This window comes from Ursus arctos, unplaced genomic scaffold (genome assembly GCF_023065955.2).
Source record: "Ursus arctos isolate Adak ecotype North America unplaced genomic scaffold, UrsArc2.0 scaffold_2, whole genome shotgun sequence".
Lineage (NCBI taxonomy): Eukaryota > Metazoa > Chordata > Mammalia > Carnivora > Ursidae > Ursus > Ursus arctos.
In genome coordinates, this window is record NW_026622874.1 from 89,709,941 (window position 1) to 89,732,757 (window position 22,817).

The following is a 22,817-nucleotide window of genomic DNA, read 5'->3' on the forward strand; positions in this document are numbered from 1 at the left end:
CCTTCTCAAGATGCAGCTAATGAACATTTCTAGTGATTAGGACTTCCAACCTGAACCACACTGTCTAAGCTGGAGATAAAGTGTGAAGTTCATTGGTTAACAATTATTTTCTGGGCCTTCGAGTTTAGATCTTCATGAAACAACAGACTGTACCAGTAAAATGGAATCAGTCAGAAGGCCATCTTAAGGACTGGTATCAAAACGGTAATTCAATTCCAGCATTACATAAAGTGTATGTTCCCAGGATATCCAGCAGGGGTATTTCTTCTAACACTGTAAAAATCAATTTTGACTTCGCAATTTCAATTATTTTAAATGGACCATTTCTGAGAACTAGTATTAGCAGTGAATTCTGTGTGCTTATAAAACCCATCTGGACCTGTTCAAGTCAAAAACTTCTGTCCACAAAATACAACCATATGTTCATTTCGAGTGAAATGCTAATTTGTATTCTAGAACATCTCTTTTGAAGATAAGTAGATTTTAAAAAACCTGCATGTTGTCCATTTAAGTGTTTAAGTACTAGAAGAATTATATTCAATTACTTCCCAAATAACTAAGATTTATCAGGTGTCCATCCGAACAGGCCGTTCCAACCGCTCCTCACAGGATTTACTTCATCCTGCTGAGAACTCTCTAACCCTACCAGTCAGAAGGCGGAGAAAAGGAAGGGAGCGTGGAAGCTGTCTAGAAACACAAGCCATAGTTTAATAAAAATAAAGAGTGGTTTTATTGATTACATATAATTCCGCTATATTAATATATATATTATAAACTTTATGGATTAGAAACAAATGACTTTATTTTTACCGAGAATAATCTAGGTTATGGCAGCATGTCCAATGAAGATTACTTCAGTCCTGCGGTCGTCACCGAGCTACCTTTCAGATAATCAGAAAGTCATCATCCAAGCTATGTATTAGGCCACACATTTCACTAAATAGAAACAAGACATTATGTTTTCCTCAGCAAACACTCCCTTTCTGTCATGCCTTCCTACATTTATATTATAATATACAAAGTTTAACTTTTTACCCACAAGACTTGCCTCAGGTAACTTGCACGTCGGAAAGTACGAGGCATGAGACAGAGCAAAATGCTACTCTGCCCTCTGTATCTTGGATTTTTCATTTTTGCCTAAAACCCCACTTTATGATTAAAACTGAGTGAATCCCACAGCGTAATACTTATTAGGAAAGTCTTTTTGTGTACACATTACCACAAAGATGGAAAGTAGTTTGAGTCAAGTCAAATAGTTGGAGCAAGTATTCGGCAGACCACAGAAACTAAAGAGGACTGTGGGAAAAGAAAATGCTTAGTGTTTTAGGGCTGAAGCGCTTGACGGGTGTCATTCAAATTTCTCGTCTCCTTCTTCCACATCTTTCAAGTTGAGTACTTCCAAAGAACCTTTGCCTTTGGTCTCCTTTTTTATTAGCTCATCGATTTCTCTGAAGCAGCCGGGGTCAATCAGACACACCTGAAACAAGGAACACAGCTGCTGACCACGAGGACGAACACAGCGTCCACTTCCTCTAAGACACACAGCACCTGCCGGACGTCCCTACTGCTACGGTTCTACAGTGCGACAGCTGAGACGATGCCCAGGCCGGCGGACCGGGTTCTAGTCCAGCCCTGTCTTTCCTTCCCCCCAGTTTTTACTTAAATTCTAGCTGGTTTACACAGTGCAACACTGGTTTCAGGAGAGAATTTAGTGATTGATCGCTTACATAGTAACACCCACTGCTCATCATAACAAGTGCCGTCCTTAATACCCACCCCCCACCCACCTCTCTCCACCAACCCTGTTTGTTTTCTATCATTAAGAGTCTCTTTTTGGGGGGCGCCTGGGTGGCACAGCGGTTAAGCGTCTGCCTTCGGCTCAGGGCGTGATCCCGGCGTTGTGGGATCGAGCCCCACATCAGGCTCCTCCGCTGGGAGCCTGCTTCTTCCTCTCCCACTCCCCCTGCTTGTGTTCCCTCTCTCGCTGGCTGTCTCTGTCAAATAAATAAAATCTTTAAAAAAATAAAAAAAAAGAGTGTCTGTCTGCTTCCCTCTATGTTTGTCTTTTCCCCTTCCTTATATTCATCTGTTCTATTTTCTAAATTCCGCATATGAGAGAAATCGGTCTTTCTCTGACTTATTTTGCTTAGCATTATACTCTCTAGCTCCATCCACGTTGTTGAGATCGGCAAGATTTCATTCTTTTTGACGTCTGCATAATATTCTACCGCATACACGTACCACAACTTCTTTAGCCATTTGCCAGTCGACGGACACTTGGGCTCTCTCCAGTTTGGCTACTGCCACTGCTGCTATCAACGTCGGGGTGCACGTGCTCCTTCAGGTCAGTATGTTTGTACCCTTTGGGTAAATACCTAGTAGTGCAGCTGCTGGACTGTAGGGCAGCTCTATTTTCAACTTTCTGAGGAACCTCCATACTGTTTTCCAGAGTCAGCCTCTGTCTTTCTAAGTATGCATGTAAGCCCTGGCATTCACCTCCCTGTCTGAGGACTTCTCTGGATTCCTTGGCTGTGAAGTGAATGGGACTAGAAAACTATGGTTCTTTTTGTACTAAAATTTAGCATGGACATTACAGTTCAGTGAAAGCACCTCTCTTTGTTGACATCGGAAGGAGAAAAAGAAGCTTGAAGGCCTATTTAGAAATCACGTGTGACATTTTGAAAAGATCTGACAACTTCGGAGTGTCGGATGTATTGCTCCACATTGAGTGGAATGCTCACCAGTCCCAAGCTCGAGCTCATTTAAACTGAAAATGTTACAAATTCTCAGGGCATGAATCCGCAGACAATGAAATCTATACTGGGTCTGACACTGTGGGGCGAGAGGACCTAACACACAATGCTTTTGTTGCTTCTAGAAAATGTTCCGTGGTACGGGGCACCTGGGTGGCTCAGTCAGTTGAGCATCCGACCCCTGGTTTCGTCCTGGGTCGTGAACTCAAGATTGTGGGACTGAGCCCCGGGTTGGCTCCGTGCTCAACAGGGAGGCTGCTTGAGATTCTCTCTCCCTCTCCATGCCCCTCCCCCCTCAAATATATGAATCTTCAAAGAGAAAAAAAAAAGTTCCGTGGTAAATAAGGCTGTCCAACTTTTAGTCCTATTTCCAATTTCCTCATAACAGAAGACTCACTGTAAGATATATTCTCTCATCCGAAATGAGCATGGACTTAACAACAACCACAAAAATCTTAAGGGTGCGTGACTACAAACTAGTTTTACTTAAACCTTGACATTTTTACTTAATTCTAGGAAAGAGGTTTTGGAAATGTCTGTTTATACCCTCTAAATGTCTGTTACACATTTATGACTAGAGAACAGACTACTTTGATAACATGGAAGCAAAAGAATAAGAGTGTTTTCATCTCACAATTTCTAACTGTTGACTGTAGTCTTCACTCTCTATGACCTTGATCAGTGGCTTGAGCTTTTCTTTCAGCTTCTTCCCTTCATTCACTGGAAGAAGGAACCGGAGTCTCATGTGAGCACGTTCAATCTGCATCTTCTCCTTTAACTGCTTGATCACCTCCAAAGCCTGGCGAGACAAAATTGAAAACGATGGCCATTCCTTCTCTTCTTCTGTGGCTTTACTTTGTAAGGGATACAAAACAAAGCAGTTTCCATCTGGCTGAATGACGGTTCTTAGATAGGACACAGAGAACATAAGCAACTATACGGAAAAAATAGGTACATTGGACTTAAAGATGACAAACTTGTGTGTTTCCAAAAAAACTATCCAGAAAGTGAAAAGACAAGCCATTGAATAGAAAATATTAGCAAATCACACATTTGACGAGGTACCAGTATGTGGAATATACACAGAACTCTTACAGCTTGATAATGAAGACACAAATAATTAAAAAATGGTCAAAGGATGTAGACAGTGTTTTCTCCAAAGACGACCAAGGGTCAATAAGCACATGAAAATATGCTGAAATCATAGTTATTAGAGAAATGCAAATCAAAAGCAGAATGATACACAGGTGAATTAATTACAAATATGATCAAAGATGTGGCGAAACTGGAACCCTTGAACACTGACTGGGAATGTAAAATGCTTCAGCTGTTTTGGAAAATGGTTTGGCAGTTCCTCAAAAGGTTAAATATAGTTACCATATGACCCAGCGATTCCATTTCTGAGTACAGAGAAATGGAAACATGTACACACAAAAACTTATAATGAACTTCATAGCAGCCTTATTCATAAGAGCTAAAAAGCAGAAACAATGCAAATATCCATCAATACGGTATTTCCATACAATGGGTTATTAATGAGTCCTAAAAAGGAATGAGGTACTGACATGTACTCTAATAGGTATGAACCTTCAAAGGGCCACATATTGTACGATTCCATTTATATGAAATGTCCGGAATAGCAAAGTCCATAGAAACAGAAAACAAATTTGCCAAACACTAGTGAGAGGGAGGAAACAAGGAGTAACTGCTAATGGCGACAGGGTTTCTTCTGGGGGTGACAGAAATGTTCTCAAATTAGGTAATAGGGAAGGATGCAAAATCTTGTGAATATACCACTGAATTGTACCTTTAAAAAAGATGACTTGTATGGCATGTGAATTATACGTAAATAAAAAAAATGTAAAATACAGAGCTGAAATGACTCTTTAAAAATCCAAGTTTGGGGCACCTGAGTGGCTCAGTCAGTTAGGTATCTGACTCTGGGTTTTGGCTCAGGTCATGATCTCAGGGTTGTGGGATCGAGCCCTGAATCACGCTTCATGCTCAGTGTGGAGCCTACTCGAGGCTCTCTCCCTCCCCTTTTGCCCCTCCCCCAGCTTGTGCACACTGTCTCTTTCATGTAAATAAACAAACATTAAAAAAAAAAATCCAAGTTTTATCTTTAAAGGTTTGATTTGGAAAGGAAGATGAGAGCTGTAGTACATTTGTGCTTCATTAAAAAAAAAAATTCCATTACTCCTCCCTACAACCCTCATCATTTCCTTCCCCCTCCCCAAAACCTCTACCCAACTACTTCTAAGTAGCATCGTTTTATTTTAACAGACTATTTTAATGTTTTCTTCAGAGAAAACTGATTTTCATTTGGATACTTTTTGACATTAAAAACCACTCACCTGCTGTTTTGTACTCTTATTGGTTTTGACTGAATAGTGGATGTCCTTCATGGCTCTCTCAATAAGGATAACAGTGTATGGTCTCTTTGTTTCAGGGTTCACGCACTTGTCAGCTACAATCGTTGCGATGTCCCTGAACATCTGCTCCAGCTGTGTATGCCGTTCTTTATCCGATACCTGAACCTCTCCTTTAGTCAGAATCTAAAAAAACCCCAACAGATTTTAAAAAAGCAATGCCTTTATTGCACAGTATTTGTTACCTAACCACAAGAATTAGTAACTTGGGGAGAAAATTAAATTCCATCCTTCTCTGCTATTGATACACAAGTAATGATTTGAGCTTCACCTAAAGGAAACACTGGATTATCTTGTGCTGGAAAATCTTCCTTATTTAGGTGGGGAAAGGGGAAAAGGCAATCTTGCAAAGGTTATAAATGGCGAAATCTTTGAAAAGCAATTCCATTTTCAGGTATATTACACTAAAAACACATACATGGACAAAATAAAGAAACTTAGTAGAAGATTTAAGTTCTGGAGGCTTTTTGGAAATTTGGAGGCTTTGCAAAATTGTTCACGTCCTGGATTATTAAAAACAATGTTGCACAACAACAAAACCAAATAATCTGATTAAAATGAGCAGAGAACGTCAACAGACACGTCCAGACGGCCAACAGACGCCTGAAAAGATGCTCAACATCATTCGTCATCAAAGGAAAGAAAATCAAAACCACAATGAGTTATCACCTCACACTTGTCAGAATGACTAGAATTAAAAAACAAAAACCAAGAAATAGTGTTGGCGAAGATGTGGAGAAAAAGGAACCCTTATGCACCGTTAGTGGGAATGCAAACTGGTGCAGCCACTGTGGAAAACAGGATGGAGGGTCCTCAAAAAATTAAAAGTAGAAATACCATATGATCCAGAAATCGCACTACTGAGTACCCCCAGAAAACAGAAACACTAATTTGAAAAGGTACACGCACCCTTATGTTTGCTGCAATATTTACAACAGCCATCATACTGAAGCAACCTCGGTGTCCACGATAGATGAATGGATAAAGAAGATATGGTACATATAGAAATACAATGGACTATTACTCAGCTGTAAAAAGGAATGGGTCTTGCCATTTGCAATGACATGGATGGACCTAAAGGGTATAATGCTAAGTGAAATAAGTCAGGGAAAGGCTAATACCATATGATTTCACTCATATGTATAATTAAGACACAAAACAAATGAACAAACAAGAAGAGACAAAAAAAACCCAGACTCTTAACTATGAGAACAAACTGGTGGTTGCTAGAGGGGAGGTGGGTAGGGAATGGGTGAAATAGATAAAGGGGATTAAGAGGTTTGAACTTCCGTTATAAAATAAGTAAGTCACAGAGATGAAAAGAACAGCATATGGAATATAGTCAAGAAGACTAATAACACTCTTTACTGACAGGTGGTGATGACGCTTACCTGAAACTGATGTAACACTGTGCGGTAATTATACTTCAATTAAAAAGAGTGATGTTATGGGGCACCTGGACAGCTCAGTCCACTAAGTATCTGACTCTTGATTTCGACTCAGGTCATGATCTCAGGGTTGTGAGATCGAGCCCCACATTGGGTGTGGAGCCTGCTTAAGATTTTCTCTTTCCCTCTCCCCCAACTCTTTCCAAAAAGAAAAAAAAAAAAGTGATGTTATTCAGGTTGAACTATTGTAGGATAACTACTCCCCAAAAATAATGTTTTAAAGTTTAACACACCTATAAGTACTTCTACTACAAAGAACACTAACGTCAATTATGCTGTAGATGTTAGAACTCACCTGCTTACAGATTTCCGTCTGGTCGTCTGTTCCAAATGCACTGATCAGATCCTCCTTCTTTGCAACTTGACCTTTAGAAACATTTACAAACACTGAGTGGGTCTGCAGAACTTCATCAAGGTCTTTTTCCCTTTTGACAGCAGGAGAGAAAACCCTAAGTGAACAGACTTGAAACTTGGAAATTCATTCACATTTAAATACAAGATGGCAACGATATAAACACCAAGAAACAACAAATACTCCCAACTGACCCTCAGTGCGAGGGAACATTTTCAAAACTCAGAACGGATTTGTATTCCTACTTATTCACTGGAGACAAACGTCACGGGAGTATGCATGAAACCCTGAACCGGGGCGGAGGGCGGGCTGCTGCCAGGGAATCCCGATCCCTAGATGGCAGCAGCGAAGACACTACGCACCTCGGTGAAACTACTGGGCAAAGATCTGTGACATCAGGATGTTCTATTGCTACGGGAACTATCTGGAAGACTAGGTCCCAACCCTTTAATGTTATTTTGGCGAAAGGACCATATCTTGGGGGGGGGGGTGTTTCTTGGCTGTAGCTTTAACGACACCAACCGATTAAAACAAAACCCAAACTAACAACCTAAACCACACTAACCAAATAAAAAAAGGAACCCCTGATTTAGGCGCTAAGCTCGGGAAGGACAGTGATTCTCAGGCTCACAGCCGGAATAAATTTTCCATTTCTTTCACTGCCAACACCCCAGTTCATTCGAAGCCCAGGGGTAGGCCGCCTCGGAGGCAAGTGTCCGGCCAGAGCCCGGAGGGAGAGGATGACTCACACGCCGCTCCGCCAGCCGACGACTTTGTTTTTGTAGCAGGCGATTTCGAAGCGCTTCCCGGCGCGCTTCATCCGTACCACGGCCACATTGGTTAGGCGGATCTGGTTGGTGGGGGTGAAGATCGACATGGTGGCTGCTCACAGACGCTGCGTCCGGGGAACCAAGGCTAACACGCGCCACCGGCCTGACGATCACCTGCGCCTCGCTGTAACGCCCCGGCGGCGCGCGGCTAGACCACTAACTGCCCCGACGGCCGCGACAATACACCCAGTTAACTTATTGCGCAGGCGTCAGGTGTTGCAGACACCAGGGGAGGAAAAGAGAGCAGCAACGCCTGCGCACTGTAGCTTTTACGACATCGTTCTGCGCCGCACAAGTGAGGCGCCCTTCCTTAATGTAATATACTTCCGCCAATGAGCTAAAGAGCTGTGATTGGCTGGTGAATTTCATGTTTTCGCGACCGGGGGGAAACGTATAGCGCGGGTCCGTCTTAGTTCCGCAGAGTTCGGGGCCACACCTACCTTAACTCTTCATTGTGGAAAAATTGTAAGATAAAAAAGTTGAGAAAAAAGTACGATGAACTCCCACAAGCCCATCGCCCTGCTTCAATAATTAACAATATTTTGCCATTCTTGTTTCATTCTCCCTCTTTTTTGTTGGAGATTAAAGCAAATTATAAGATTTTAGCTTTAAATATGTTTGTCTATACTCCTTACAGATGCACCCAACAAGATCAACCAAGTCCTTAATATCACCTAATGGCCAGTCCATAACCAAATTTCCCAAAATAATGCCTTTTTACAGTCGGTGTGTTTCAACTGAGGACCAAACACGACCACCGATGGCATTTGGTGGACGATACCTTTTTAACGCGCCGGTCTCCCCCCCCCCCCCCCCCCCGTTTCTTTCCCAGATGCCACGCCCGTCTTGGCCTTGCTCCCCATTGGGTCCGCCCCTTGCACCTCTGCACCAATCCTCGAGCGTTTGGATGCGCTCTGGCTTCCTCGCCCTTGGCCGAGGGCGGTGCTTCCCTTGGGGCCCACCCCTTCCCCTCTGAGCCAATCCGAGCCGGACCAGGAGGGTTTCCTCGCGCGGAGGTGTAGGCGGGGCTTCCCTCTGGTCCGCCCCTTCCCCTCTGAGCCAATCCCGACGGGCCGGCGAGTGCCATGGCTGCCCCCAGTGCTGCCGGCTGTGGGGTGTACTGGTAGTGCTTCAAGGTAGTTTGGCGGTCTCCTGGTATCCGCACCGGCCGCCAGGTCTTTCAAGTCTGCAGCCCTAGGGTCTGTCGGGCCGCAGGGCCTGGGCTCTGAGAAGAATGGGTAAGGGCCCCCCGGTGGGCAAAATTCGTGAGGCGGGAGGAGAGAGGAAACCGTTTTTCTCCGACCCTCTCCGAACGGAGTGGCGTCCTCGGGCCCCGTCCTTCAGATTGTTGCACTTGTCAGCCCCGGACGCGAGCCGCTGACAGCAAGGGAGTACTGAACCTTGCTCTTGACCTGGCTTTTGCCTCGTGAGGCTAGGGATGAGTTCAGAAGGAGCTATGCTTCTAACCTCAAGTAAAACGCAGAGCAAACTGCCCACTGTCTTTTACCCACGTGTGTTGAGGGCTTTTGGTCTTTTCCAGGGTGGAGCCGCAACTGCAAAGGCCACTTTTGCCCTTTGCACAGTGGAGCGGCACCTGTAAACCCCACATTTTAGGCTTCGCCTTTTGAAATTGCCTCCAGGTTCAACATTTGAGGCCAGGTCTATTCACATCTCCCTCCAAAAAATGGGGTGTGAGGTCAGTTCAAAACCCTTTATAAGTAGCAGTGGGTCTTTAAAACTAGAAGAAAGGGAATAGTTTAGTACTTTTTAAAGCTTTTCTTATGGAGCACACAAAATAAAGCAAAATTCATAATTCCACATGAAGTGTTTCAACTTCTCTTGCTTCCAAATGCTACATCCCAATGAAGGTACAATTTTGTATATTTTCCTGTGTTAGCCTTATCCTTACAATAATTTTATCATTACCATGTGCAGTGGTGTATTATTTTTATTAGAGTTGATTTTTTTTTATAGATTTCTTAGCCTGGTTGTTGAAAATGAAGTTTGTTTTTTTTTTTTTTTAATTTTTTATTCTTAAAATCAGGAAGAGCACCTTTGTATGTGTAGCTTTAAGTAAAATCACCTGTATCATTTAAATTTAGATCCTTCTTTGGATACGTGGGACTTCTCATCACCTTTAATGTCATTGTGGATAAACAGGTTTTACATATATTTGGGCTTTGCCTTTGGCATTAGCCTTTGGATTTGTTTCCAGATTGTTATCAGGAAGCAGGTAAGTGGAATTATTTTTTATCGGAAAGTGTTAAGGTATTACATTTATATGGAGAGTTTAGAGTGCAGATTTTCTAAGGTTTTTAGAAAAGCTAAAAGGAACTTTCAGTCACTTTTATGTTTGGTGTTTAGACATTTTTTTTTAATGCCTGAAGAATTTATTCTCAGTTTTTAGAGACTAAGTTATTATGGACGGTTATTTATGTGTTCTTTGATGGGCTGTGGATGTCTCACTGTTAAGATACAGGAAGATTTTGTAATGAAAAATTAAACTTGTAAAAAAAAAAGATCTCTTTAGCATCTTCAAAGGGCAGTTATCTTCTCTTTTCTTACCACTAACTAAGAATCAGTAAATAAGTTCCTACTGTTATTCCATGAAAGCACATTATGGATGAACGTGTGTATAGTTTTGTCCTGGAGGGAGTAGGAATCTTTATAGTCTTAAGAAATCTGGGTCCAGCCTTTAAAGGACCTGATTATATCAAGGGGTTAATATTTGAGGAGTACATCAGAAAGATAAAGAGAGTAGAAAACTGGTCAGTATCTTTGCTAGTTTTCGTCCCTGTTGAAGTTGGGAAAAGATTCAAACTTGATGGATTTTGTGCAGTTGTTTATCTTCAAGGACAAGAACTCACAGGAGAAATCTGTTCCAAAAGCAACTCAGGATTTGATGACCAATGGTTATATCTCTCTTCAAGAGAAGGAAGTCTTTGTGTCTGGGGTGAAGATTTTCTATGGTTCCCAGACTGGAACAGCAAAGGTAAGAACTTCATGTGATACTTTAACTTGGGTTTCCTGATCTTTTAGAAGATCTCTTAAAAGTGTCCACTAACAGTGAACGGAATTAGTCTTCAGGTTTTTTTTCATCTTCTTTTTTCCCTTTTCCAGCTTACATTTTTCCTTTCTGGGGTGGTGGGTGGGTTTTTATTCCTTGTGGCCAATTCCCGTGATTGGTGGTGTCTGATGGTCACTGTCACGAAGGGTCTTTGTTTCGAAGCTTGCTTCTGCCTCAGCAGAATGGAGAGTTCTAAGCCTATTATTGATGGTGGGTGTAGAGGTAGGGGATAGTGAAAGGAGAATGTCAGCAGTAGTGTCCAGTATGGGTCCTGACTTTCACAACTTCGCACGGCGACTTAATAAACTGTATTTTGATTTAATAGTGTTGAAAGTGTTAACAGTAGATACTGAATACTGTCTAAAGTCGCTATATGCTGCAGATGTATATGCTGCCAGCTTCTTTGTTATGAAGGTCACAACTGTTTAGTGCTTTCCAGGGAAGGATTCTAAGGTGAACCTGAAAATGAAGTTTAAAAAAATCAATGTCGAGTGATTTTTGTGTAGTACTAAAGAGGGTTGTACTGCCCTCTTGTGGATGTTTTGTAGAATACTATTTCTTAGTTTTTCAGAACAGTTGAAGGTCACTTAATATTAAGTTCACCTGTAAACAACAGAGGTGGGAAACTGGAAGAAATGGAAAAAAGGCATCTGAGCAGCCAAAACAAAGTCCTTCTATGTTATTTATAAAAGATCTCACTCATAGCCTCTCTCGTGTGTTTTTTTCCCTAAAAGATCAAATTAACACTTGGAGATTGTAACAAATTCAGGGTGTGGGGGGTTCATAATGAAAAGAACTCTGTAGTGAATCTCTTTTTAACTATTTCTTATTTTTGGTTCCTCTGATGGCTATTTTTTTTTTTTAATTTTTTTTTTTTTTAAGATCTTATTTACTTATTCGACAGAGATAGAGACAGCCAGCGAGAGAGGGAACACAAGCAGGGGGAGTGGGAGAGGAAGAAGCAGGCTCATAGCGGAGGAGCCTGATGTGGGGCTCGATCCCATAACGCCAGGATCACGCCCTGAGCTGAAGGCAGACGCTTAACCGCTGTGCCACCCAGGCGCCCCTGATGGCTATTTTTTTTTTAACCTGTGTGTGCCATATTTCCAGATTGCTAACGTTAGTTAAAAGTTATTGACTCCTGAGGCGCCTGGGTGGCACAGCGGTTAAAGAGTCTGCCTTCGGCTCAGGGCGTGATCCTGGCGTTATGGGATCGAGCCCCACATCGGGCTCTTCTGCTATGAGCCTGCTTCTTCCTCTCCCACTCCCCCTGCTTGTGTTCCCTCTCTCGCTGGCTGTCTCTATCTCTGTCGAATAAATAAATAAAATCTTTAAAAAAAAAAAGTTATTGACTCCTTATATTAATTAACCAGACATCCCTCAAATCTCAGTGGCTTTATTGTTGGCCACCTCTTTGTTGATGTGGGTTTGGTGACCCTCCTTAAAGCTGTGCCATTTGAATTTCTTTACTCTGCTCTCACACTGAACGGATTCATATTCGGCTGGGTAAGGGAGATTAGTTTCTCCTTGCAACTTCGAAGGTGTCACTTCACCATCATGGCTAGTCTCCTCATTCTTTTGTAGATGACTTGATTTTTTTGTTTCTGGAAGCTTTTAGAATCATTTCTTTGTCCGTAGTGCTTGGAACTTTGTTTTGTTTCGTTTTGCTTTACAGGTTTTATTCATTTACTTGACACAGAGGGAGCACAAGCAGGGGTGAGGGAGAAGCAGGCTCTCAGCTGAACAAGGAGCCCAATGTGGGGCTGATCCCAGGACCCCAGGATCATGACCTGAGCCGAAGGCAGACGCTTAACCAACTGAGCCACCCAGGCGCCCTTATGTTTGAACTTTTTTGAGATGGTGTCTAGATTGGCTCTTTTTTTATTAGCTCTTGTGCTGGACACTTGGGCTCTTTTGAAGATTTGTGAGCATTTCTGCAGATATTTCTTGGGCAAATTTTTTCCCCTTCCATATTCTCTTTTTTTCTTTCTGGGACTCTTGTTAGTTGGATGTTAGAGGTTTTGAATGGCTTCTTTGTCTTAAATCTTTCTTCTCTTCCTTTTTGTAACTTTTTCTTTCTACTCCGTGTTGTGGAATTTCAATTCCAAACCTTCTTTTTTGAATGTTTTATTTTGGCTACTATGTTTTTAGTTGCAAAAACACTACTTTTTTCAGTTTTTATATTATCTTATTGGTGATTTAAGAATATCTCTCAATAAGGGCACCTGGGTGGCTCAGTTGGTTAATCGTCTGCCTTCGGCTCGGGTCATGATCCCAGGGTCCTGGGATTGAGTCCTGCATTGGGTTCTTTGCTCAGTGGGGACCCTGCTTCTCTTTCTTTTTCTGCCTCTCCCCTGGCTTGTACTCTCTCTCTCTTACTTGCTCTCTCTGTCTCTCAAATAAATAAATAAAATCTTAAAAAAAAAAAAAAGAATATATCTCAATGAATTCGTTTTTCTGTTCCCTGATTTATCTGCTTTCTCAGTTTTTCTGTTGCTATTTCTCCTTCTTGCTACTTGTTCTTATGGTATTCTTTGTGATCCATGGTTTTCTTTTAATATTTAGGAGAGAATGATGGGGTAGCTGTTGTGGATTTTCTATTATTGTGTGCACAGATTTGTGTTCTCTAATTATAAATTTTCGCCAGATGTTCTGTGCGCGGTGGGTCAGGGCATGCCATGGGACCTATTGGCCCCACATCTCCCTCTAACTACACCTCAATTTTTTTTTTTTTTTTTGAGCATTAAGCTCCTTGAAAGTGTCTGCGTCACTATCTACAAATCTCCAGTTTCCCTACTCCTGTTTTCCTTGGGCCACTCTTGTGTGTCCCCACGTGTTCCCAGTGACTTCCATGCTGCTAATTAATTCTCACTCTTCATCTTCCTTGACACTGTTCCTAGGTCATCCGCCTACTCGGCCAAGGCTAGCCTTCCTCACTGTCATTTGCAGATTTCTCCTCATCTTCTTTTTTTTTTTTTTTTTTAAAAGATTTTATTTATTCATTTGACAGAGAGAGAGACAGCCAGCGAGAGAGGGAACACAAGCAGGGGGAGTGGGAGAGGAAGAAGCAGGCTCCTAGCAGAGGAGCCTGATGTGGGGCTCGATCCCATAACGCCGGGATCACGCCCTGGGCCAAAGGCAGATGCTTAACGACTAAGCCACCCAGGCGCCCCTCTCCTCATCTTCTTGACCTCGAAAGATAGGAGTGTCCCAAGGCACAGACCTTGAGACCATGTCTTTATTTGCACTCACCGTACTCTAAGGGATCTAGAGCTTTGCATTCTTACTATTAGATACAATTTGGCAGACTCTTTCTATAGAGGGCAAGGTATTTTATTTTGTATACTGTGTTTTTTGGGTTTGTAGGGTTTGTGAGCCATACGGTCTTGTTGCAGCTGCTTAGCTCTGCGGCTCTAGTGTAAGTGGCATGACTGGGTCCCAGGACCTTTTACCCACAGAGACAAATGGAGGGCTGGCTTGGACCTGCAGGCCCTAGTTTGTATTCAGTGGTGGCCCCTAAATGCATGTTTTTAGTCTGGCTGTTCCGCTCCACTCCAGGCTCTCATGGCCAGGGCCCTGTCGTAGGTCTTCATGGGACGTCTGGTAGGCATCCCAAAGTTAGTACGCTCCAGCTGAACTCCCATTTTTTTGCCCAGACCTTTTCCACTTAGAATCTTTACCATTTCAGCAGATGGCGACTTTATTTTTCCAGTTGCCTAGTTAAAAAACAAAACCCTTTGAATTCTCTCTTTTTCCTGCTAACCCCCATTCCATTTGTAGCAAATGCTGTTTGTTCTCCTTTCAGAATGGCTCCAGGCGCCAGTCACTTCTCAGCACTCTGGCTCACGGCACCCTCTGCTTTTGTCTGCATCACTGCGGTCACCTCACCGCCGGTCGGTCCCCTTCATTCGGTGCTGCTCGGCCCCTCCCTGGCCTCAGTGTCCCCTCAGCTCAGCAGTCACAGGGACTTCGAAAACTTGAGTGAAATCACGTTCCCTTCAGCTTAAAACCCAGCAATGACCTCCTCATTCACTTAGAGTAAATCAGGGCCCTCACAGTGGCCAGGAGGCCCTCACGTCTGGTTCTCCATTATCTCTTTTACCTCTTGTCCTTGGTCCCCACGTCTCCGGTCTTATTAACCTCCTTGCCAAGCCTGCTCCCTCCTTCAGGCCTTTTCACTTACACGTTGCTCTGCTCGGGGTAACCTCATGGCTTGCCTCGCACGTCCTTCAGGTTTGGCTCAAGTCTATCTTTGAGGCCTCTGCCACCAAACACTTGTTGTTTTTCCAGTTGTGACACGAACTACCCAGAGTTTTTGTCAGACTCCACAGGTACAAGGACCCAGTCTGCAAGACTGTCTCCACGTAAGATGCCAGTCCCTAGTCCCAGGGGCCACCCGTGCTTCTGACTGGACCAGCTATAAATTCAATCCACAGTCCTCTCCTTAGTTCGATAATTTCCTAGAAGGATTCACAGAATCAGGAAATTGCCCGACTAACTATGCTTCCTGGTTTATTAGAAAGGATACAAGGCAGAAACAGACAAATGGCAGACATGGGGCAAGGTTACGGTGGGGAGGGGTGGCTCGGAGCTTCTGTGCCCACCAGCTCCTCAGCACATCAGTGTGTTCACCAACCCGGCAACTCCCTGAGTCCTCCCATTTAGGGGTTTTAATGGACATTTCAAATCATTGGCCATGGATGATTGAACTCAGTGGGAGCAGTGGTTCTGAAAGTTCTAAGACTTTAATCACGTAGTTGGTTTTGTGGTGACCAGCCCCCATCCTGAAGCGACTTGGGGCCTGCCTCCCCATGAGTTATTTCATTAGCTTATCAGAGTCAGTAAGTTCCAAGGGTTTTAGGAGCTTTGTGCCAGGAACTAGGGGGAAAAAGACTGAAAAAAAAAAGTATATATATATATATATATATATTTATTTACTTATCTTATGCACCTGTCCTGACCCTCCCTGTGTAAAATAACAACTGTCCCCAGACCTGTAATACTGTGTTCTTACCCTTATCCTGATTTATTTTCTTCCATAGCACTCGTCATCATCCGATTAACTATGTGTTTTCTCATTTCCATGTTTGCTCTGTCTCTGTCCATTAGAACATAAGCTCCCTGAAGGCAGGGACTATATGCGTCTTGTTCACTGTTGTGTAATATTGCCCAGACTTGAGACTGGCACGGTAGAGTCCCAGTAAAAGATGCTCAGTAGGCTCAGCTTTCGTCCTGGGAGATGGGGAGCCAAGTGTTAGATGACTAAGCGAAAAGTGGGAAGGCGTTTTTCAGAGTGCCAACATGTGGCTAGAAGTTTTAGCTTTCCCCAAACATTTGGTTCATTTCTTCTAGAGAAGAGCTAATGGGTGTTTTGGCCGGGGGTAAAGGGCAGATGGTGCCTGGGCTCGGTGTGCACTTGTCCCGTATACAAATTGTCTGCTCGTTGGTTCTCCTCTGCCCCAGGGTTCCCTCCCAACTTCGCTGTAGTGGCTTTTCTGAGCCCAGACCCTCCCTGGGGTTTTGTCAGGCATATGGACTCTCCCCTAGGGCTTTCTCCTCCCTGTCAATGCTTCTGTTTGCTTTCTGTCTTCCAGAAATGTGTCACATTTCTCACGTATCCCATTCTCTTCCGTCTTCAGTATTTCTTACCACCTGCGTGTTTATTCTAGTAGGGCAAGGCCGCTGGAATGTCAAAAAGCCAATTTAGATGTAGTCCCGCATATGTACTTACAGAGTGAGAACAGCACCGTGGAATGACTGATCTCTATAAAGATGCTTGAGAAAATGGAAGAAGCGAGAATAGTATTTGTGTTTATGATGATAAATGTCAGTTAGTGAAAAAATTTTTCATGATAAATGCCTTATTCCTTTGCCAACAAGGGTAAATAAAGACTGTATTTTGCTTTAATAGCGTATTGAAGACTTGATGTGATTTTTTTTTTTTTTTTCCTATTAGGGATTTGCCGCAAGTCTTGCTGAAGCAGCTGCCTCCCTAGGCCTGCCTGTGGCGGTTGTGAATCTGAAAGAATATGATCCAGATGATCGTCTCGTAGAAGAGGTTGGTACTTGGGTTATCTTTTCCCTTTAGTCCAAATTCTCAAATGTAATTGACCTCCTGCATTCTGCGATAAAGAGAATCTTCAGAATAAATTTAATTTTCGCGCTAAGGCGTTTCAGTTGGTTGAGTTTTCAGTATCAGTCAGAGGTGCTGAGCATGTGGTGTGGGACCTGTCCCTTTGGCGTGTGGTCTTTCCTGCTCCCGATCTCATCGTCAAGGGCGGGTGATTGATGGCAGTGTGCTGAGCCTATGACCCATGTGTGAGCTGACCGAGAGGTCAGGAGCCAAGTGGGTAGCTGAAAGGGTATGAGTTTTGGAGTTAGAGAAATCTCTTGCTACTTGTGTGACCTCCGTGCCTTACTTAATATCTACGTGGGTTTACTTTCTTCACCTGAGAAATCCCCCTCCTTCTCCAGCTGTACCCAGGGGAGTCTGCCTTACAGTAGAGGTTCTCAAGGTGTGGTCCTTGAACTGGCACTCTCAGCGTCTCCTGGGAACTTGCTAGAAGTGCAGCCCAGCCCCGGATGTGGGACTGTAATTTTACAGGTGCTCCAGATGATTCTGAAGCAGCTAAAGTTGGAGAAGCACGTAGAGCAGGGATGGACGAACTTCTTTTGTAAAGGCCCAGGTAGTCAATATCAGCTTTGTGCAGCCATAGGCGGTGTGTAAACGAATGAGTGTGGCTGTATTCCAGTAACGCTTTATTTAAAAACAAAACAGGGGCGCCTGGGTGGCGCAGTCGTTGAGCGTCTGCCTTCGGCTCAGGGCGTGATCCCGGTGTTCTGGGATCGAGCCCCACATCAGGCTCCTCTGCTGAGAGCCTGCTGCTTCCTCTCCCACTCCCCCTGCTTGTGTTCCCTCTCTCGCTGGCTGTCTCTCTCTCTGTCAAATAAATAAAGAAAAATCTTTAAAAATAAATAAATAAAAACAGAAGAAAACAGGCAGTGAGCTGGACTGGGCCTGTTGGACATAGTTTGCCAGCCCCTTCTTAGTGGATAACCCAGCTGTAACTGTCCATTTCTTTCTCCCGTAAGAGAATCATGGAGTGTAAATGAGTGAGCTCGAATCTGCTCAGAATTACTTGTGAAAAATTATTAGCAACCTTTGAAACTTTATTATTAATAATGGATAGCTTATAACTGACCTCATGACTTAGAATTTTTAAGGTGCGTTCAAGCAGATGGAATACTGTGGCTCGCAGGACTGAGGGGTATTTTGTTTCCCCATGGAGATGATGGTACCAAGTGTTACATAAGTTACTTCACATTTAAAAAGGTTTCTTGCTTTAATTTTTTATGTAATTTTAAAGATCTCTTTCTATGTTTCTTCCCGATCGATTTGGATTTTGTTTCCAATATGACAACTGGAGACAATAGGAACTTACCGCCGGAGAATTAGAATGGAGTATATAGTTAGGGGCACCAGGGGTACATTGGCAGGAGCAGGAGACTGGATTTTCTCCCCATGCAAGGTGTCCTTGCTCTGTTTTTCTTTTACTTTTGAAAATGAGTAACGTTTTGCAAGCACCTTTGTCCTTCGAGATTAGTATTGATGTAGATGTCGGCGTTTTAAAAAGGGATTTTCTTTACCGGTAAGTTGTATCTTGAATATTCTTCTCACACGATTACTTTCTTGGTTAGGTCACTAGTAAAAACGTTTGTGCCTTTGTGGTTGCTACGTATACCGACGGTCGACCCACCGAAAGTGCAGAGTGGTTCTGCCAGTGGTTGGAGGAAGCATCCAGTGATTTTCGATTTGGCAAAACCTACCTGAAGGGTATGAGGTATGCTGTATTTGGCCTGGGAAATTCTGCCTATGCCAGCCACTTCAACAAGGTAGGTGTGCGTTGAATTATAGGGATAAATTCTCTATTATAATGAGAAAAGATTCATACCCACACACACACATCCACATGTGTATGTGAAGTTGTCCCCAGACTTTGGTGTTTGATAGTAAACTTCTTGTGTTACTGTTTATAGTGGGGAATTGCTACACACATGTATCCAGGCTTGGGGTGTAGTAGGTTCTCAAGTAAATTTTTATTGAATAAAATGCTTACACCTCCTATTGTCTAGTGTCATAGTAGCCTGGATTCATGGCCATCACGTCCAGTCTGCTGTCCCCAGGCAGGACCTTGTGGATGGAAGATTAGTCATTCTTTGGACTTTCTCAGCCGCCTGTTCTGTTGAACAACCTTTATGGCTCAAGCTAACCCTGAATACAGTTGAGCTCATTGTCTTTTAATCATTAATTTTTAAAGGGAAATAGAAGAAAAACATTCACTGCCTTTTATGTAGTAAAATATTGTTTTGTTTTCCTACATCTTTTTTCTGTACCAAGTTAACTTGGCTCCTTTTCTTTTGCATTCTATTCTCTCTACTTTGTTTTTTATTTTTTTAAAAGATTTTACTTATTTATTTGACAGAGAGACAGCCAGCGAGAGAGGGAACACAAGCAGGGGGAGTGGGAGAGGAAGAAGCAGGCTCCCAGTGGAGCAGGGAGCCCTATGTGGGGCTCGATCCCAGGACTCTGGGATCACGCCCTGAGCCAAAGGCAGACTGCTTATCGACTGAGCCACCCAGGCACCCCTTTTCTCTCTACTTTAAATAAAAACAATGTAGAGCCTCTTTGTTTCTTGTGGTTCTAAACAGTTACTAGAACTTTTGTATATGTACCTCTTCCCAAAATGGGCCCAGCCTGGCTCACCTATCTTTGGTAGAACGTGAGTAAAGGTGAACGTGGACATCTTTCCTTAAGCTTGTTTTCATTCGTTATATCAAGATGTCTATTTCTGCCCATATTTTCAAAGGAAGTAGACCGCCAAAAACTGGTACAGTTCAGATGTGTAAATGTTCTGTTTAATGCCTTGCCCCTCAGAAAGTCTATCAAGTTTTTGAACTCTTCACTGTGCTTCTTGGTAATCCCTGTGCCTCAGCTTACCTGCTCCTTCTTGCAGTACGTCAAAGTTCTGAATTGATGAAGTCGTGAGTCTTGCCAGATGGGCTGCATTTGCCCTTTGTGTTTAAAATGGGCTTTTCTACATTTTGGAATAGATTTCTTTTGCTAGGAAGTTACGTGATTCTGACCACGACTTCGAATAGTAGTTTTCAAAGTCTTTTTTAGGTAGTAACCTTTACCTTCGTCAAAGGGTTTGTCCCTTTGTTTAAAAAGAGTCTTTTGCAGGGTCTTGTCACATGTAAACAGTGTAGCGTTTGCAGGTTGCGGCTGGGGCTGGGGGGCCTCTGTAGGCCATGTTCCCCCTTCCCCACAGCAGCCAGCAACGGGGCCCCAGAGTGACTTGGACCTTTTGCAGAACAACCGCCCAGCCTGTGATTTAGAGGATTGTGTCTTAGCTCCTCTGTCTTCTTCTTGCAGGTTGGCAAGAATGTTGATAAGTGGCTCTGGATGCTTGGTGCTCATCGCGTGGTGACCAGAGGGGAGGGGGACTGTGACGTGGCTAAAAGCAAACACGGGAGCATCGAAGCGGACTTCAGGGCCTGGAAGACCAAGTTCCTCGCCCGGCTGCAGGCCCTTCAGAAAGGAGAGAAGAAGCCCTGTGACGGCAACTGCAAGAGAGGCCAGTGCGAGTCGTCCGCGGTACGGAGCCCCTGTCCGGGTCTCGCTGCTTTCCTCCTGTGTGTGGGGATGCTGGACCTTACTACTGCCCCGGGAAACTCCTTCCCTGGCTGGTGGTTAGGAGGAAGATCTGTGGCTCCTGTGGTGGTGGTTTAGAGAGTGTGCGGCCTTCCGAGCGAGGCCAGTGTGGGCAGCATGCTTTCCTGTTTCTCTGCTTTAATGGTCGCCTTGCCAGAGTTGCGGACTTCTCCCACAGCTGGCAGGGAGGAGGCAGAGGCCTGAGGTTACACACGTCCTGTCTTCGTATCCCCTAAGCACGTCTTCCTCCTGACCTCTCCTGCTGAAAGACTCTGTTCAGACTGGAAGGCTGCCCATCATTCTAGATTCTTCTCCTCCTGTCCCTCACATTGCAAACGTGTCTCTTTGGTCCTTGTTCAGGGACCCTCGTTTCTTGGAAGCTCATGTCACCTGACTGTTTCACCGCTGCTGCCTTCATGGCTGTCTGTCTGTCATCTTTTGGTCACCTGCTTACTTGTGTCATTCAAGAACCACTTGCTGACTCACTTCTCTCCACCCTTGTTCCTGTTGTTACCCTTGGGGGCAAAGCCATCCGTCCAGGTGATCGATCCAGCGTCCTGGTCCCCCAGGTGCCTGCCCTTCACACCTCCAGCAGCCATTGTCTTCGCTGACCTTGACCCCTCACTTCCACAGTCACCTCTGAAATTTTATGTTCCTGTGACCTCGGCTCTGATCTCTCGCAGGTGTCCTACTTCAAAATTCTTTTGATCCCATCAGTTTTTCATTGGATAGTGAAAACTGCTTACTTCACTTCTGTCCTTACGCAGTTTAGATTTTATACTCATTCTTTTATAAACAATCTTCAGTTGCCTTGCCTTCCAGTCCCTTATCTGACCCAAATGGTCAAACCCCAAGCCAGGTTGAAACCTACCATTTGCCTTTCCATTTTCCTGCTGCTTGCTCTTTGTCCCCGGATTCATGACCACAGGTCCGTGTGTGCACTCAGACCTGCCCAGCAGTGTCCAGCGTTCTTGTGTAAGTTCCCTTTCTCACTCTCCAGATGACTGTTGAATTCTCTTTCTCCCTGCTCCTTCCTCCAGCTTTGTAGGAAGCTGCTGGAGATCTCGTATAGTGCCGCGCACCCCATCTACACATCCTCTCCATCTCTTGTGCTGCAGGAGACCACAGGTCTGAGTCCTGTCAAAGCCACTCTGTGCGTGCTCTGGAATCAAGGGCTTTGTCTCTGTTTTCTGTGTCTCTCTTGCGTTGTTAGTCTCTTCCCCTCCACTAGATTGTTCTGTAAATTTATGAACACGCTTTGGAATCACCCGGCTCAAAGGAACAGGAAAAGCAAGCAAGAAACAAATGTTTCTTTTGTTCTGTATGTTTCAGCTGCTGTTTCATTTTTCTCTTCTCTTTCCTGGCTAGTCTTTTTGCTCATGTTTATCTTCCCTCCCATTGGTCCTTAATATTTTTATACAGTGTTTAAAGAAATTGAGGTAAAATTCACACACATACGATTAACCCTTGTGAAGGCTATGATCCCGTGGTGTCCAGTACATTCAGTCTTGTGCAAACACTGCTTATGTCGCAGTGTTCTTTTTGTATGTGTTGGTACACTTGTTCGTTTTGCAGACTGGCCAGTTTCCATCTGATTTGTGTTCATGTTTGCGGGTTCTTCTGCCTGCTCAAATCTGCCACTGAAACCCGCTAGTGAAATTTTTAGTTCTGTACTATATTTTTCACATCAAGAATTTCTTCGTAGCCTTTCTATAAATTCTGTCTCTGTTGGTGTTCTCTATTTGTTGGGACATTGTTCTCCTGGTTTCCTTCAGCTCTTGGAGCATATTTAAGACCATTGACTTGAAGTCTTTATCTGGTAAGTCTGTGTTTCCTCAGGGATGGTTCCGGTTGATTTCTCCTGTGGATAAGCCAGACCTTTTTATTCCTTTGCATGCTTTGTGATGTTGTGTTGAAAACTGCAAGTTTTGAATATTATCATGTGTTAACTCGAAATCGGATTCTTTCCCCTCCTCAGAGTTTATTTTTGCAGTTTGCTGGGTTGTAATTGTTTGTTTAGTGACTTAAAAACCATCTTTGTAAAAACTGTCTATTGTGTCTGGCTTCTTGAAGTCTGTTTCTTTAGTTTGTATTTAGCTAGTGCTGTGACAGATTTCCTTGGATGTCATTTTTAAGTTTCCTTTTTCTTTTTTTTTTTTTTAAGATTTATTTATTTATTTTAGAGAGAGAGTGGGTGTGTGTACTTGAGTGGGGGGAGGGGCAGAG

The 22,817-nt window shown here is 43.6% G+C and overlaps 2 protein-coding genes across 4 annotated transcripts in view; one reads left to right on the plus strand and one right to left on the minus strand.

The window, feature by feature from the left end:
• Window positions 1-706: 706 nt before the first annotated feature.
• SBDS (SBDS ribosome maturation factor) lies at window positions 707-8,643 on the minus strand. Its single transcript, XM_026515938.4, has 5 exons — window positions 7,732-8,643; window positions 6,926-7,055; window positions 5,108-5,308; window positions 3,388-3,552; window positions 707-1,477 (listed from the first exon to the last, which is right to left on the minus strand). Exons 1-5 carry the CDS (start codon window positions 7,857-7,859, stop codon window positions 1,349-1,351), a joined length of 753 nt encoding a protein of 250 aa, XP_026371723.1. The 5' UTR covers window positions 7,860-8,643; the 3' UTR covers window positions 707-1,348.
• A 211-nt stretch (window positions 8,644-8,854) lies between these two features.
• Window positions 8,855-22,817, plus strand: part of LOC113267757 (S-adenosyl-L-methionine-dependent tRNA 4-demethylwyosine synthase TYW1) — a 226,705-nt gene continuing 212,742 nt past the window's right edge. For 2 of the 3 annotated variants that reach the window (XR_008960331.1, XM_026515934.4), the window contains exons 1-6: window positions 8,855-9,050; window positions 9,915-10,045; window positions 10,652-10,804; window positions 16,836-16,937; window positions 18,578-18,772; window positions 20,313-20,534. Coding sequence is in view for 1 of the 3 variants with exons in the window: in XM_026515934.4 (XP_026371719.3) it covers window positions 9,047-9,050; window positions 9,915-10,045; window positions 10,652-10,804; window positions 16,836-16,937; window positions 18,578-18,772; window positions 20,313-20,534 (807 nt within the window). In the remaining 2 variants the exon portion in view is untranslated. The remainder of the gene's footprint in view (window positions 9,051-9,914; window positions 10,046-10,651; window positions 10,805-16,835; window positions 16,938-18,577; window positions 18,773-20,312; window positions 20,535-22,817) is intronic. The other variant, XR_007191247.2, reaches the window with a different exon arrangement.